The 17,026-nt window shown below is 40.7% G+C and overlaps 1 protein-coding gene across 6 annotated transcripts in view; it reads left to right on the forward strand.

Moving 5' to 3' along the window:
* The window catches only part of TLL1 (tolloid like 1), a 397,022-nt gene that overhangs the window by 369,112 nt on the left and 10,884 nt on the right, over positions 1 to 17,026 (forward strand). For all 6 annotated transcript variants that reach the window (XM_075930164.1, XM_075930162.1, XM_075930163.1 and 3 more), the window contains 3 exons: positions 5,270 to 5,395; positions 6,765 to 6,892; positions 12,029 to 12,242. In XM_075930164.1, the coding sequence (XP_075786279.1) occupies positions 5,270 to 5,395; positions 6,765 to 6,892; positions 12,029 to 12,242 (468 nt within the window). The remainder of the gene's footprint in view (positions 1 to 5,269; positions 5,396 to 6,764; positions 6,893 to 12,028; positions 12,243 to 17,026) is intronic.

Raw genomic sequence — 17,026 nt, forward strand, 5'->3', positions numbered from 1 at the left:
ATGGAGGTTAGACTATAAGATCACAATAGTCTCTTCTGGCCTTGAACTCTGCAGAAAAACAAGATAAAAAGATATTCTAGCATGATCACCAGGGTTTGGTGTTTGCAGATGAATAACAAAATGTGAATGAAGAATTCTGAAAACAAAGGTTTATTCATTAAGATCAACATTTTCATAGAAAAGCATACATTTTTGGTGATCAGAGAGGTTGTCAATATTTGAATTCCATTCTACACCCATTTTTTCTAATACATTCTTACCTCTTCATTAGCTAATCAGCACCCAAATTTTCGTAAGTGTTTCCCGGGCACACATTTATAGCTAAGAATGCTTGGCTGCATCTAGACTGGCAAGTTTTTCCACAAAAGCAGCCGCTTTTGCGGAAAAACTTGCCAGCTGTCTACACTGGCCGCTTGAATTTGCGCAAGAACACTGACGATCTAAAGTAAGATTGTCAGTGTTCTTCCACAAATACTATGCTGCTCCCGTTCGGGCAAAAGCCCTCTTGCACAAATGCTTTTGCGCAAGAGGGCCAGTGTAGACAGCGCGGTATTGTTTTGCGCAAAAAAGTCCCGATCGCGAAAATGGCGATAGGGGTTTTCTTGCGCAAAACCGCGTCTAGATTGGCACGGACACTTTTCCGCAAAAAGTGCTTTTGCGCAAAAGCGTCCATGCCAATCTAGACGCTCTTTTCCGCAAATGCTTTTAACGGAAAAACTTTTCCGTTAAAAGCATTTGCGGAAAATCATGCAGTCTAGACGCAGCCCTTATGTGTGAGTGTATTCATGTTCTGTGACTTGAGGGATGTTTCAAGGTGATTTTCTACAAGCAGAAGAACTTGTAATCTAGTGTCTTGAGGAAGGGGAAAGGAGAACTTAAAACCATTTGGGGGCTACAAGTAACTGATTCTTTGGAAATTAGCTTTTTCAATATTTTTTTAAAAATTAAATATTAAGGTCTAAGCATAAAACTTCCTATCACAAGTTTTGAGCCATTCCTGTCGATACTTGGGCAACCTATTGCAAGCTGTTGTGGACATACAAGGAAAAGGAGAATAATTTAACATGGCCTTGCTTCAGAAAAAAAACTAAACCAAATCATGTTTGACTTTCTGTGTAGGAAAGACAGTGGTCATAGGAACAACTATAATGATTTATTTGAATGAGGCTCTTAATCAATACAGGCAGTCCCCGGGTTACGTACAAGATAGGGACTGTAGGTTTGTTCTTAAGTTGAATCTGTATGAACGTCGGAACTGGCATCCAGATTCAGCCGCTGCTGAAACTGATCAGTTTCAACAGCGGCTGAATCTGGATGCCAGTTCTGACTTACATACAGATTCAACTTAAGAACCCCAGGCATCCCCAGGTCAGCTGCTGCTGAAACTGATCAGCGGCTGATTCCAGGAAGCCCGGGGCAGGGGCTTCCTGTAGTCAGCCACTGGTCAGTTTCAGCAGCGGCTGACTTGGGGACGCCTGGGGCAGAGCAGCTGGGGTGCTGCTGGGTTGGTCCAGTAGCGCCGCCGCTCCTCGGCGCTACTGGACCAACCCAGCAGCACCCCAGCTGCTCTGCCCCAGGCGTCCTGATTCAGCCGCTGCTGAATCTGACCAGCAGTGGCTGAATCAGGACGCCTGGGGCAGAACAGCTGGGGTGCTGCCCGGCTGGTCCAGTAGAGCCCAGAGCGGCGCTACGGGACCAACTGGCAGCGCCCCAGCTGCTGTACCACAGGTGTCCGGAGCAAAGCCACGGAGCACGGGGGCAGCAGGACAGCCCAGACGCGCCGTGGCTGTCCTGCTGTCCTCGGGCTCCGTGGCTTTGCTCTGCTTTGCTCCCCATCCCCCTGATCTGCAGACCAGGGGGACGGGGAGCAAAGCAGTGGAACACGCAGGCAGCGGACAGCCCAGACGCGTCTGGGCTGTCCGCTGCCCGCGTGCTCCACGGCTTTTCTCTGCTTTGCCCCCCCCATCCCTCTGGTCTACAGACCAGGGGGACGGGGGGGGCAAAGCAGAGCCAAGCCGCGGAGCGCGCGATCAGCTGACAGCCCAGACGCGTCTGGGCTGTCAGCTGGCCGGGCGCTCCGCGGCTTGGCTCTGCTTTGCCCCCCCCCCCCGTCCCCCTGGTCTGCAGACCAGGGGGAGGGGGGGGCAAAGCAGAGCCAAGCCTCGGAGCGTGTGGGCAGCGGACAGCCCTGTCTGCTGCCCACGTGTTCCGCCGCTTTGCTTCCTCTCTCTGGTCTGCTGGAGACCAGGGAGAGGAACGGCCCCGTTCGTAACTGCGGATCCGACGTAAGTCAGATCCGCGTAACTCGGGGACTGCCTGTAGTATGAGTAATCATTGGTAGGAACCAGACCAAAAAAAAACCCAAAACAATGAATGGTCTTGCAGCACAACCCACTTCTTCAGATAAATGAAACATGAGGACTATCTGGGTTGTGCCCATGAATGCTCATGATACCATCTATATTTTTTGTTAGTCTCTAAGATGCTACGGGGCCATTTGTTATTTTTAAAGTTTTTTTTCAGTTACAGACTAACATGGCTACCCCTCTGAGACTGGCAGCAACCTGTTGTTAAATTGCTTCCATTTATCATGAGCTCTCAAGCTATTTTTGTGGTTTTGAGAAAATATGATGCTGAACAGTCATTGTTCCTTATGCATGATAAGAATGAATTTTAATGGGGTCTTTTTTTGTGGGTTATGATTCAATGAACAGTTAAAAAGAAAAGACTAAATATTTCTACCCTTGAGCAGATTCATGTTGGAGCACACACTCATCTCTGGCACTATCATAATACATTTTTTTCCACAGACAAGAAAGCTGCCTGCAAAGAGAGAATTTTTGTTTTTCAATCATGCAAGGAGTTGGTACAGGTTTCCCCCTCAGGCCGAATACATATTATTCATGGACTGGTGGCCTCTGGGGGTCTCAGAGGTATGACCACGTCCTCTAAATGGTTAAAATCTAACATTCTGTCGAGAATGGATCTTTCTCTATGCTGAGTGCTAAAACAAACAACAACAACAAAAGGGGGGAAGAAAGCATCCATTCAAAACTGGGAGACTGATTTCCATCTGTCACACAACAAATGATTTTGTTTTTACTCAGCAAAACATTTGTTTCTATGCCTAATACAGACTAATTTTGAAACCGAGCTAAAGATATGATGGAAAAATCCATGCTGATTTATTCAACATGTGTAAGGTTTGTTTAACAATTGCATCTCCCATTAAGTATGCAAATTATTCTTTCCATTCTAGTGTCAGTAGACTTCAGACCGTCTGTCTTCTACCTTTTGATTACAGTTTTGCACAGAGCTGATCTTTAAAGGGAGCCAACATAGGTCCATTTCTTTATGCCCATGTCCCTTTTGAGATTATTTTTTTCAGAATAATACATATTTATTTAATGCCAGAGCAGATTTTTCTGTTTCCAACAATTTGGCAGATTAGGAACTAGAAAGGGCCTTTATTTTGTTTGTTACAAAACTTTACTGGAATATCCCTGTTTGTTCCCTTGAATGAAAGAATTTGAGTGTTCCTGCTAGATTTAAAAATAGACAGTAATATATAGAAGAGGAAATGCTAAAGACTTTTTGTTACTGTCTGTTGCATTCTAATTTCTCATTTGCTTGTCATAGTTCTAAGCTTGCAATGGGGATTATGTGCTAGTACTCATTTTGGAAAAGATGAAAGATTAAAGTTTTGCTTGAAAAATTAAATAATGGATGAAGTTGCCTTTGTGTTCCTATCATAAAGCCTGAAAGAAGTGACCATCTGCATTTTTATTATCACAAATATAAACCTTGGACATATGCTTCTGTGAACTGTATTTACTTGTGAACTGTTCCTCCACATCCATATCTGTTCACATCTGCAGGAAGCTCCCAAGAACTCTTAATGCAAACAGATTTGAGATTTCTAGTACAAATGAAAATGCAGTGGAAACTTGGTTTTGACTTGCAGGATTTTCCTATGAGTATATATTGTCATCATGTTGCTGTACAGCAATGTATTGTAAATACAAATCGAATTTACTGAAAAGCCTGCAAGCCAACAAGTCAAGCTTTACATACATTTTGACAGGTCAAGTTCAAGTAATCAAGTGGTTTGAAATATTGCATATTAATTTTGCTAAGAAATAACACTCCCTTTCACATGTTTTAGGAATTATGAGGGCAAAGGAGAAGCATGTTCTGCATTCTAGTTCTGAATCAGGCTGACTTCTGTTAGGACCATAACTTGTTTTCCTTGGTTTTTGTTTTGTTTTTTTATTTTTGGGGCATGGCTTTTTTTTTTTTTTTTTTGCATATTGAAGTGACAGAGGTCGTTGTGGTATGAAATTATGTAGAAACGTCAGGAACAGTCTGTTGGTTTTGATTTAATAGACCAGTCCCACCTAAAATGACAACAGCCAAATGACACAGAATGATGGCAGCTGATGCCTTCTGCTGAAATGACTGCCTGTTAATCTAGTTTGGCTTTTCTCCCTGTAGTGAATTTGATGGCTGTTTAATTAGTACAGTATATAGTTCATTTTTTCTTCACTACCGTCTGGTTGACTTCTAACACACTAAAATCTCTTTTAGAAAGGATTACTTGTGAATAAATAGGGCTGCATGCTATGTAGCAGATCTTCCTGAAACAATTAACATCAATTTCTTTGCTTTGCTTTTTAACAGTGTATTTTCCCTTTCAAGATATTTTGTAATGTCCAGATTCATTAAAATGAAAGCACATTTTTCATTCTGCTGGATCAATACAACTAATCAATAATGTTTATGTTGAGTAATATCAATATGTGCAAAGCTTGAAACCTTGTTTGGCCTGACCATTTAATCTGCATACAATGTAGAACTGGTCTGAGGTGAGAATACCTTATGTGTTAGTTCAGATAGCAAAAATCCTTGTTGACCATGGAACCGTAACCACTGACCAGATATTTATTAAATTAATTATCAAGTAAACCAGATGAAAAAGTAATATTAATAATTTATTCTACGTTTTTATTTTCTTGAAATAACTTTTTTCTCTCCTGAGAAACCAGACTTCATTTTTCATGATAATTGGCAAAATAATGGTGCCATAGTGCAAGGTTGCAGGCTGAATGATGAATGGGTAGAACTAAAGTACAATTAAATTACCATACTGAGAAGAATATGGTCTGTGCCTTAGTTTACCCTTTTCTGGACTTAACCTTGGTATATAAACTGCCTACATTCTACAGACTATAGATATTATGTTCACAGAAGCATGTTGTGTATTTCTTAGACAAGGACGAGTGTTCTAAGGACAATGGTGGCTGCCAGCATGAATGCATCAACACTGTAGGAAGCTATGTCTGTCAGTGTCGCAATGGATTTGTGCTACATGAAAATAAACATGACTGCAAGGAAGGTAAGTATTAGGACATTTGAAGAGAGCAGATAGTAGAGATGAAAAGTTATCTTCATCTTTCTAAAAAATTATCATCTATAAAAGGGAGGAATAAAGAATAGTAGTTAAAGTACAGTATTAGTCATCAGGAGATATGGGATCTCTCTGTGTGGTACTGGGTGCATAACTTGAACTTTTCACTAGCAAACTAGGTTGTGTTGGAACATGACCTTGAGGAGTCATGGTAACTGACATTTGGTTAAATAGTGTAAAAAGACAGTTAGATTTAACCTTGTCTCAGCTGACTGCGTCATAGCTAGCTGAGACAAGTTTAAACATGAAAGTCCCTCTTAAACCAGGTAGTTAACATAATGTCAGTTACTATGATTCACCAAGATAGTTTTCTAACCCAACTAATTTCCTAGTGAAGACAAACCAGCTGTGATTCTGTTGCTCAATCAGTAAAGTTTGAATACTAATACTTAGAGGGTTTGGTCTACACAGTGCCACAGTCCAAACTACAAAGTGTGATTTAAAAGGTACCAACACAGGACTGCATTGATACTAAGTAGGAGATTTTTAATGCAAACCATCAGAGTCTCCATGGGGGCAATTAGAGCACTCTCCAAATCACATCCCCCTAGCCTGGACAGTGTTGCTATTTAAACAAGCCCTTATCTTCCTTCAAAGGCTTAATTTTCTGATGTTTAAAAAATCTTTTGAGATTCTAGAAGGGAAAGTACTTAAGGAGGTGGAATAGTTTTATCATTTTATTTTTCTTTATTTAGATATAAATGTTAGTATTTATCTATAGAGAGGCACTTTTGCTAATTCACTATGGCACTATGACAAAGACAACTTTGTATTGTCAGGCATTTCTCTATAGATATTCACATTTCATTTACAGTCTTTAGCCAATAAGAATATCTCTCATGCTCTCTTTCTCACTCCCCATCATTAATCATGGTTTAGCAATCAAAATCAAGATACCTTTAATGCCCGCTTTGGTGGGAGGGCAGAAAAGCAAAATGAAATCTATAAACAAAATGAAATTTTTAGACAGAAATTTAATTATGTAGGGATTTTTAAAATTTGTTTGTAAGGAAGGCTTGGTAGAGGGAACTGGAAAATATTGACATCATTTAGATGTGTATATATATATAGTTTGTTTATAGAAGGTTATGAGTAAACAACATTGTAAACGTAATGGTCAATCAGTAAACAGGCAATGCTAGATTAATCTCCATGATGTATTTGCCAAAGGTGATGGACATGATACTGGATACTAAAGGGGTGATCAGCTAGTTTCCTGAAAATCCTTTCCTTTCAGTGAGTCAGTTGATAAAAAGCCAGATTTCCAAACTAACTGATACTATCATTATTGGCACAGCTGAGTGTGAACAGAAGATCCACAGTCCGACTGGAGTCATCACAAGTCCTAACTGGCCAGACAAGTACCCAAGCAGGAAGGAATGTACATGGGAAATCAGTGCTACTCCTGGTCACAGAGTCAAATTAGTAAGTTATTTAATTTTTATCCTTTAGCAAATTTCCTCCTGAGCAAACTAGCTACTTTCACAGGCTGGTATAAGATTGATCTATGTTCACTGAGCAGTTGCCAGCCACAATGCGTGCCCTTTATATTACAATAGTTAGTAAAAATCCACTAACTTTTACATTAAAAAACCATTATTTTAAAAAGAATGAATATTTACTAACATCTATAATAAAGAGATCAACATTTTAAAACAAAGATTAATATAAAGTTTAACTTTCAATGAAGAATTTTTCTAGGAATGTTAAACTGACTGTTCCTAATACCAGGATGAAAATTCAAAAGGTCTGATTTTTTATCTCAAATATTGGTTTAGAGGATTGTTTCTGTCTGTTCAGGGGTTTGGGAAACTCTCATATACAGTATTCACATGGACATTGCAGATTCTCTAAGATTTCGGCACTTTTATTCTCAGCTTTTTTTCAGATGTTGCCACGTGATTGTGGTACAACAGTGAACTTGAGAGACAGAATGCCTTTAGGGGTATGTCTACACTGCAATCTGAGGTCTGATTAAAGCTAAGATGGACATATTCACACTACCATTACTCAATTCTAGCATTGCTAAAAATAATAGTGAAGACATGGCAATACATGTTTCAGTGCAGGCTGTACAAGCACATGGTACATATCCATTGGACACATACTTGTGCCACTAGTCTGTGCTGAAGTCCATGACCTTGTGTCCTATACAGTTATTTGTATCTGGGCTGGCACAGGTTGAAAGTTGAGCTGATATGTGTGTGTGTGTATGTGTGTGTATGTCTATGCTGCAATCAAATATAGGCTTAAGCCATCTTTGTGCCCTCCTCACCTTTAGCTGTTCTGGGCACTGCCGAAGGGCCCTGGTGAAACAGCCCAGGGGTCTGTTTAATGTATGGAAAATTCCTTTTTCTCTGGACATAGTACTGCCCAACAGCTCCTTAACTCTCCATGCTGTAACTCCACCCCCAACATGTCCTCCAACCCGTGGCATGTTCCCTGCATGAAGGCTTGTAAAACAGTACACAGGATGCAGCTTGACCCCATCTTCTGCAGTATTTGTCCCAGGATAATTGTCCCCCAGTTAGTTACAAAACTCTTAGGTCCTCTTTATGCTGCTCTGGCTCTTTCTTCTGGCTTGTAAAAGCCCAGGCAGGGGAGCAGATCTCACCTAAAATTCAATGCAGTAATTTTTTCTTAAAACAGTTTTGTCATTTAAAGAACAGTTTAAAACATTTAAACTTAAAATTGGGAGAAAATGTTCCAAAACTATTAGAAACAGCTTTTCCGGAGACAATGTGATGTGAAGGTAGACCTTGCTTAACATATTAAGGCAACACTAACATAATTACTGTACATTAAAGCCTAAATTTCGGCTTTTGGGTATACGCCTAACAGCATAGCAATGCCTCTGTCTCTGGGTCTGAATGCTTAAACCTTACATGCAAAGAGGAGATGAATGCTCTGTCCATTCACCGGGCTCAGTGGAGTGTTCAAGTTGAGTGGGGAGGAAGGGTGGGCCAGTACTGGCTCATTCCCAACAAGTGAACTTCTCCCATATGAGCAACTTTTATTTTGTATATATCTTATCTAGCCAGAGGCATGGACAGATTTTTATAAAAGCACTTTGAGTGCTCGTAAACTAAGCAGGACAGCTCATGCATTTAGATTTCCTTGCTGAATTTTAGTTTTCTCTCTTCCAGAAGAAAGCATACTTAAATCTTTATCAACTGTTCCTCTTTCATTTGAAACTTTTTCAAAAGTATCCCAAAAGCCCAGTTTCAAAAGTGAAAGTCAGTGTGAAGTGAGAGTTGAGCGATGATGAGATGTATGTGCCAAACTTGCTTAGGACCTTTTGAGAATTCCACTGGGCACTTACCTACAGTTGAAAATCTGGTCCTAAATGTCTAAATTACTTTTGAAAATGGGATTTGGATCTCTAAGTCATTTAGGTGTTTTCAAAAATGTTGTTTTCCAGCATTGAAAAAAAATCACAGAACTGCAGGATTAACATCGTTTCTGATCTGTATAGAGAAACTCTGTTAATTAAGCAGGATTTTTTATTTGGAAGATTTTCAAAATGCCTAATAAAGTGTTTAGCAATCACTGTAAGTCAATAAAGCTGAGCACCTAATTCCTGTAAGCTCTTACGAAAATCCCAACATCAAGTTAAAGTGAACAGGTGAACAGGTGTAATACTCATTAGCAAAGCAATTCTCAACTAGAAATTCCCAAGTGTGCTAAATGTTTGTAAGGAAAGACAACAATTTATATTATTTTATGCACAGTCTTGTTTGCTGCTTATCACTTATTTTGTTTTTGACCCTTTTAGCAATAAGACTAATGCAACACTTTCACTTTATGAATAATCCCTATTATGCTTCCAAACTAAGTTCAAGATCATTCCTGCTTTTACTGTACCTTAATGAAACAGGATATATAAACTTTTGTACCCAAAATTACCCAAGTGAGTCCTGAAGCTGTGCACTATTTTTAGTGTACCTATTTTTTTTTCCTGTGAGTACCCTCAGTTTTGATAAATCATTGCAAAGTCTTCTTGTAACAGTAAACTGAAGCATTCTGTGTAATCAAGGGCTCTAGGAAAAAATTGATGTGCACTGTGGAATATTTAAACTACATGTCCAGATGGAAAAAAATATTTTGAAACTTCTACATACTGCGGGGGGCGGGGGGGGGGGGGGGAGGGGGGAAGGGGGGAGAGATTTAAACTCTTATTTGATCCTGGGAAATTAGTCTAAGTGAAACATTTCAAAATTTTGTTACTGAGCTTAATAATAAAGACTGCTATATTGCTGAAAAGCAAATTCTTTGTTTTCCTGGAAATGTGGGAAAGTTATGGATAAAACTTGAAGCCAATTTATAATTTGTTTAATTTTTGTTTAAAACTAGTTTAATGTTTGAAATAGGGTTTTAATGTATAATATTTGCTTTTTTTTAAATCCTGTAGTTCTATTTATTATCATTTAATAAATATTAAAACAGGTTTGAAACTCTCTGAATTTTCTTTGCATGGGTAATTGATTTTACATTGTATGCCAAAATAACAGCTTTAAGGAAGATGAAGCTCATAAATACTAATTGTATTTGAAACATTTACAATAATAGATTTCAGATGATTGATTGTAAGAAGTGCTTCTGAACTTCTGGTCTTTCAAATTGCAGAACTGAATAAAATACACAGTGATTTTCCTTTTAAAAACAAAATCTAAAAATCAAACTCAGAATTACAGACTGTTCTTCAAGCACATATAGAAATCCTAATGCTGCACACCTATTTTTATTGCAGCTCTGATTTCCTTCCACTCATGTAAATTCCAACTTTTCCTGTAAACTGAATCTGTGTCCACTGTAGAACTGTCGTTTCACTTTCCATTCCTTTGTGAATTACAGGACTTACTCTGAGTATTCTTTCCCATTTGCCAAAACATCAGTGCTTTAACTATATGCAATTCCTTTAAGACAGCTGGTGATATACAGTGCCATCACATTTTACATTGGCTCGCTTCCACCAGGGATTCGGTAGATTAGACTTGCTTTGCTGTACCAGACAGAATGTTCAATTATTATGTTAGCTTCTATTCCTTTTGAATATTGCTTAATCTTTTATCTTATTTTGCTGGAAATATACTGAGTATGGCTGGGAGCATTAATTCCTAGAGTGCTTTTGTGACATTTTATTATATTAACAAAACATAGCTTGAGAGCTATAAAACTGCTAATAATAATAATAATAATAATTAATAATAATATATAATTAATGCATCCACTAAATGAGCTTTCATTTTCAGGTTAAATGTGCAAACGTTCAGAGAAGAATAACATTTTTTTACCCTCTCTGTACTTATACATAACTATAACCTCTTATCATTAGGTCTCTGGTTCAAACCTAGCCCAGGTCATTAGTGACCGGAAGATTTAGCTCATGTCTTTGATGTTCCATATGATGTAAACTGGGTGACCTCAGTCCAGATCTGAGTGTAGAGGCATCCATGTGTCACAGAAATAGCACATTTGTCATTAGTTGGCAGCAGTCTCAGTGGAGAAGACAAGAAAGGATCGGGGGATTGCTCTAGGAAGTGGTCCCTGCAGAGCAGGGTTGTGACCTATCAGAGAAATAGTTCAGAAACTCCCACTGCTCTTAAATTGTTCTGTGGATAAAGAAAAGTGATTTGTGATTTTGGGTGCCTCAATTTTCAGATTCCCCCATTATCAGACACTTTAAATGGCCTTATTTTCAGAGTCTGTGGCCTGACTCAGGGAATCACACACCTTCAAACTATCTTCAGCTGGGTACCCTGAAATTGAGGGACTGAAAATGGCTAGTCACTTTTTAAAAATCTTGGACAACAGGACTCCACTCCTCAGGGCACTGGGGAGAGTTGTGAGTCTAGTTCAGATAATCTCTAAAATAAATATAGCTGCGTGGAGAAATATACAACAGACCTGAAATTAAGTAACATCTGAGACCTTTAAAATAACTGCAGCAATTTTCCACTCAAAGAATGGGCAATAAGTACAACTGAACTATGTTGAGATATATTTACAAATTCATTCAAAAGCCAGTCCGAACTACCGGGGATTTAAAAATGGTGGCGCCCGGCAAGATGCAAATGAAGCCCGGGATATTTCAATCCCGGGCTTCATTTGCATCTTCGATTGACTACATTAACAACCCTAGTTCGAACTACGGTGGTAGTGTAGACATACCCTTAGATGCTGTGGGGCTCCAGTTATAAAAACAACCAATTTTCTACATTCATGCTGCTTTTGAATGTTCTATGAAATTTGGAATAATCCTGGGAACTAATTATATTGAATTCAACAGATTTGCTCTGTTCTGCATGGATATTCATTGGACACAAGTGTCTTAATCTCTTTCATGTGAGGCAGTGCCCTCCCAAGCTTTATTATTACTCTGCTTCCTTAAAGTGAGCATGTCATTCAAAGGTGCAAGCTTATAACACCACACAATTATATGTGCCATTCCAATAGCATGCAGACTGAGAGCTGGAAACATACATGAAGTATGGTTTTTTTATGTATAAGAAATCATATGTATAGATTCCTTCTTAACATCCCTTTTTCCTTTCTTTTTAGACCTTTAATGAGTTTGAGATTGAACAACATCAGGAATGTGCTTATGACCACTTGGAAGTGTTTGATGGAGAAACAGAAAAGTCACCAATTCTGGGACGTTTATGTGGCAATAAGATACCAGATCCTCTTATTGCTACTGGAAATAGAATGTTCCTCCGATTTGTTTCTGATGCATCAGTGCAAAGAAAAGGATTCCAAGCCACACACTCTACAGGTTAGGAAATCGGAATGTCATTTACTGATCATTTTCCCTGTCTGTTTCAGATGGAGACATTACGGATTTAATTGCTCTGTGAGCAGAATTGTTTCATATATAAATCAGGGCTCCAAATAAATTTGAAGAAATCTTTAAGGGTGGTAAATGAAATTTAAACTCTGAGATTAATGGAAATATTGTGGAATCTAGAATTAACTCTCTTTTTTGCCATCTTAGTACTGGTTTTGTTTTGGTTTAGATTTTTTTTAATGTTATTGCTTGGATAGTAGTTAAAAAGTTGTCAGTTGCTTTGGAAAAAGATCTAGTAATAGCCAAAAGCAAGACAATGGTGTATTCTTTCCTAAGGAAAGACTTGATTACTTTTGAAATTCAAAACATTTGGGAAACAGGTTTTCAGTAAATTTGCATGCTTATAATTGATGCCATAACTGACTGAGAAGATTCAACCACCATTAATTTCATTTTCAGTGGAGATGTTTTAACATAGTGTGCTCTCTACCAAAATTATCGGATTCTTGTCTTCTCTGATTTTAAATAAAACATGGGGTTATGTGTAAACAGGCAACACTATTTCCTCTACAGTTAACAAAGGAATGAAAAACAAAGATCAAAATAAGCAAAACAAAAAGTGACAGCCCTGCTAAAATCAGCAACGTTTTACAACTTTAGTCTCCTTCAGACTTAGCAGTTACTTTTGTTACTTGATGGGAATTACTATAATTCAAAATATGCTTTGAAATTCCACTAATGGGTTGCTTAGGACATATTCCATGATACAAATATTAATTTTCTGAAGTTGCTTGGCTTACAGTGTCCCCTAGTGGTGACTAAAATATATAACCTTCAACACAAATTATTTGTAAAGGGAAGGGGAGCTATTCAAAAATATTGAGAGAGTAGGGGTGCTGAAATAATGTGTATGCTGAGAGTGCTGAGAGCCATTGAACCAAACCATAAACCCTGCCTATAATGGAAGCCACTTTATGCAAGGAGATTCTAGCACCTATGTTAGAGCGTATAACAAAAAATATTTCCTTGGTGTCTACAGTAGAAGTAATTCTTCACATACTGCAGTGAATTCTTACTCAGGGATTATTTTGTGAACTGCATAATAAAATAGATGTATATAAATAGAACTTGGTGCATACTGAGGCTTTGCTGAAACACAACAATCCCTAATATCGAGTATAAGGATGAATATCCTCTATTTTATCATACCAGTTTAATATTATCTAAAGCATGTGCTTCATCCTTCCCAAATCCTATCAGATCACTTGTATTGCACTTCCAAGTCCACTTGATGTGTAAACGTTACACCTTTGCTGAAACATCATTTACAGTATTTTCCTTCCGGATGTTGAAAAAAAAATCTGCCTATTTCTTTTTAAGAATGCAGAATTTTAAAACATGCATTTTTGCTCTCATTTGATTAAAAGTTAATTTTTGAAGAAAAATGTTGCACTAAAATGTCATTAAGTTAATTAATAGTACGGTGATGAAGTGTTTGGGGTTACAATTTGAATGAAAAGACACTATGGATTGGGGTGGTAGTGAAAAGACTGTGCAAGGACAGGCAGAAAGAGCAAAAGGAGCCATGCTTCTCCCTTCTTGCACTAGACACAATCTTCTAGTTTTACATTTCCTAGCACAAGATTGGGAGTGAGAAAGTAATCCCAGAAGGAGAAGTCTGACACTGAGTCCAAAACTCATGCCACTCAACTTTGTATTCCCTTCCAGATTTTCTGGACATTAGTCTATGTCTACACTGAAGTGCTGTTTTTGGATACTGGAGGTATCCCGAAATAACTATCCCACATTTTAACAGCAAGCCCGTTATTTAAAAATATAATGGGCTCACTATTCCAACATCCCTGTAAACCTCATTCCACGAGGAGTAAGAAACAGTGTAGACAGCACCAGATTACGAAATCAGCTATTTTGAAATTGACTCTAAATAAGCTGCGCAATTTGTGTAGCTCAAATTACATAGCTTATTTCAAGCTACAGATGCAGTGTAGAGGGACCCTAATAGAATCATAGAAATGTACGTCTGGAAGGGACCTAGTCTAAACCCCTGTGCTGAAGCAGGACTAAATACACCCAGGCTGCGTCTAGATTGGCAAGATTTTGCGCAAATACTTTTACCGGAAAAGTTTTTCCGTTAAAAGTATTTGCGCAAGAGAGCATCTATACTGGCATGTGCCTTCCCGCAAAAGATTTGCTTTTGCGCAAAAGCATCTGTGCCCAGTATAGACGCTGTCTTGCGCAAGAAAGCTCCGATGGCCATTTTAGCCATCGGGCTTTCTTGCTCAAGAATTCAGGTGGCTGTCTACACTGGCCCTCTTGCGCAAGAGGGCTTATCCCTGAGCGGGAGCAACAAAGTATTTGCACAAGAACCACTGATTTTGTACAGTACAAAGTCAGTGTTCTTCAGCAAATACTAGTGGCCAGTGTAGACAGGCGGCAAGATTTTACGAAAAAGCGGCTGCTTTAGTGCAAATTCATGCCAGTCTACACGCAGCCCCAGGGAATCCCTGAAAGGTATTTGTCACACTTGATCTTAAAAACCTTCAGTGATGAGATTCTACAGCTTGTTTTGGAAACCTAGTCCAGAGCTCAACTACCTGTATCATTTGAAGGTTATTCCTAATATCTAACACAGTGGTCCCCAACACAGCGCACATTTATGGGCGCCCGCCTAGTGCTGCCCCACTCGCACTGCTGCCACGCCGCGCCGCTTGTTGTTGATTTCAGCCCCTCCCCCCATCTATCCCCTTCCCTCCGGCCTCTTGTCTAATCAGCGCCAGGAGAGCTCGGGAGACCCTCCGCCTGCTCCACGAGGAGCTTGGACCCTGGCGCAGGCAGCACCCAACCCAGTGCTCTGCCTCGCTCCTGCTCCCAGGTGTTTGTACAGGGCTGCCAGCCAGCTGCACTACCTCGCCGGCCCCTCCGCACTTCTGCAGCAGCCCCGGGAGCTGCTGGCCGCAGAATCCCTTGCAGCGGCTGCAGGCGAGCCCTGGCCTGGTGGCTCCTCTCTCTCGTCTTGGAGAGGAGGGGTGCCTGCGGCATCCCGCTTCACATCGGGGAAAGGTGTGTACAGCTGCAGAGAAAGGGAAGTAGGGGGACCCGTGACACTTTTCACCTCTCCCCCAGAGTGCTCTAACATTTCCGCGCGTACTGTGGGGAGGGGACATAGGGTATGTCTACACTAAAAAGTTAATTCAAACTAACAGGTGTTAGTTCAAATTAATTTTGATAGGCACTACACATACAAACTGCTAGTTCGAACTTAATTCCCAGGAGGCAAAGAGGCTTAGCCTCTCAAAGGGTATGTCTACACTACAAAGTTAATTTGAACTAACAGACGTTAGTTCGAATTAACTTTGATAGGTGCTACACAGGCAAACCGCTAGTTCGAACTTAATTCAAACTAGCAGAGCGCTTAATTCAAACTAGGTAAAACTCATTCTACGAGGACTAACACCTAGTTCGAATTAAGTAGTTCTAATTAAGGGCTGTGTAGCCACTTAATTTGAACTAGTGGGAGGCTAGCCCTCCCCAGCTTTACCTGGTGGCCACTCTGCGCACCACCAGGGAAACTCTTCTGCCCCCCTCCCGGCCCCGGAGCCCTTAAAGGGGCACGGGCTGGCTACGGTGCCCGTGCCAGGTGCAAGCCTGCCAGCACCCAGCCAGCAGACCCTGCACCTGGCATGGTTCGAGCCAGCCACCTGCTGCCACCCAGCCCTCCGCCTCTTCCTGGGACCAGGCTGGCGGCTCCCGGGAGCCTGCCCAGGTCTGCAAGAGGTGGGCGCCCGCCCGGTCTAGTGCAGACATCATGGACCTCATCCACAACCTCCGCACTAGGCACAGGAAAGTGGCCGTCTAGGGCAGGAGAGCTGCCAGCCTGGCCACCCAGGAGCAGGTTGGCATGAAAATCAAGGTGGTCCACTGAGACCCCCGACCCTTAGCCCTGATCTTAGAATGGCCGTACTGGGTCAGACCAAAGGTCCATCTAGCCCAGTAGCCTGTCTGTCGACAGCGGCCAACACTAGGTACCCTGGAGGGGAAGGACCGAAGACAATGACCAAGCCATTTGTCTCGTGCCATCCATCTCCAGGCTTCCACAAACAGAGGCCAGAGACACCATTCCTACCCCCTGGCTAATAGCACTCCATGGACCCAACCTCCATGACGTTATCTCACTTCTCTTTAAACTCTGTTATAGTTCTAGCCTTCACAGCCTCCTGCAGCAAGGAGTTCCACAGGTTGACTATTTGCTTCGTGAAGAAGAACTTTCTGTTGTTAGTTTGAAGCCTGCTACCCATTCATTTCCTTTGGTGTCCTTTAGTCCTTCTATTATGGGAACTAATGAAGAACTTTTCTTTATGCACCCTCTCCACACCACTCATGCTTTTATAGACCTCTATCATATCCCCCCTGAGTCTCCTCTTTTCTAAGCTGAAAAGTCCCAGTCTCTTTAGCCTCTCTTCATATGGAACCTGTTCCAAACCCCTGATCATGTTAGTTGCCCCCCCACCCTCTCTCTTCCCCTCTCCCACCTTCTTTTCCCAGTCTCCCCGAGTTTTGTTCAATAAAGAGAGTTTCTATTCTTGAACACACGTGTCCTTTATTTTGTACATCAGGAAGGGGGGCTAGGGAGGGGTAAGTGGAAGGAGGTGAGGGAGGAATGGGGTACGAGCCCCCGATGGGGAGGACTGGGCTGGCTCTGTGGGCTCCTCGGGGTGGAAACATTTCTGAAGCCCGTTGATTGACTCCCCCCC

This window comes from Pelodiscus sinensis, chromosome 5 (genome assembly GCF_049634645.1).
Source record: "Pelodiscus sinensis isolate JC-2024 chromosome 5, ASM4963464v1, whole genome shotgun sequence".
NCBI classification, from domain to species: Eukaryota; Metazoa; Chordata; order Testudines; family Trionychidae; genus Pelodiscus; species Pelodiscus sinensis.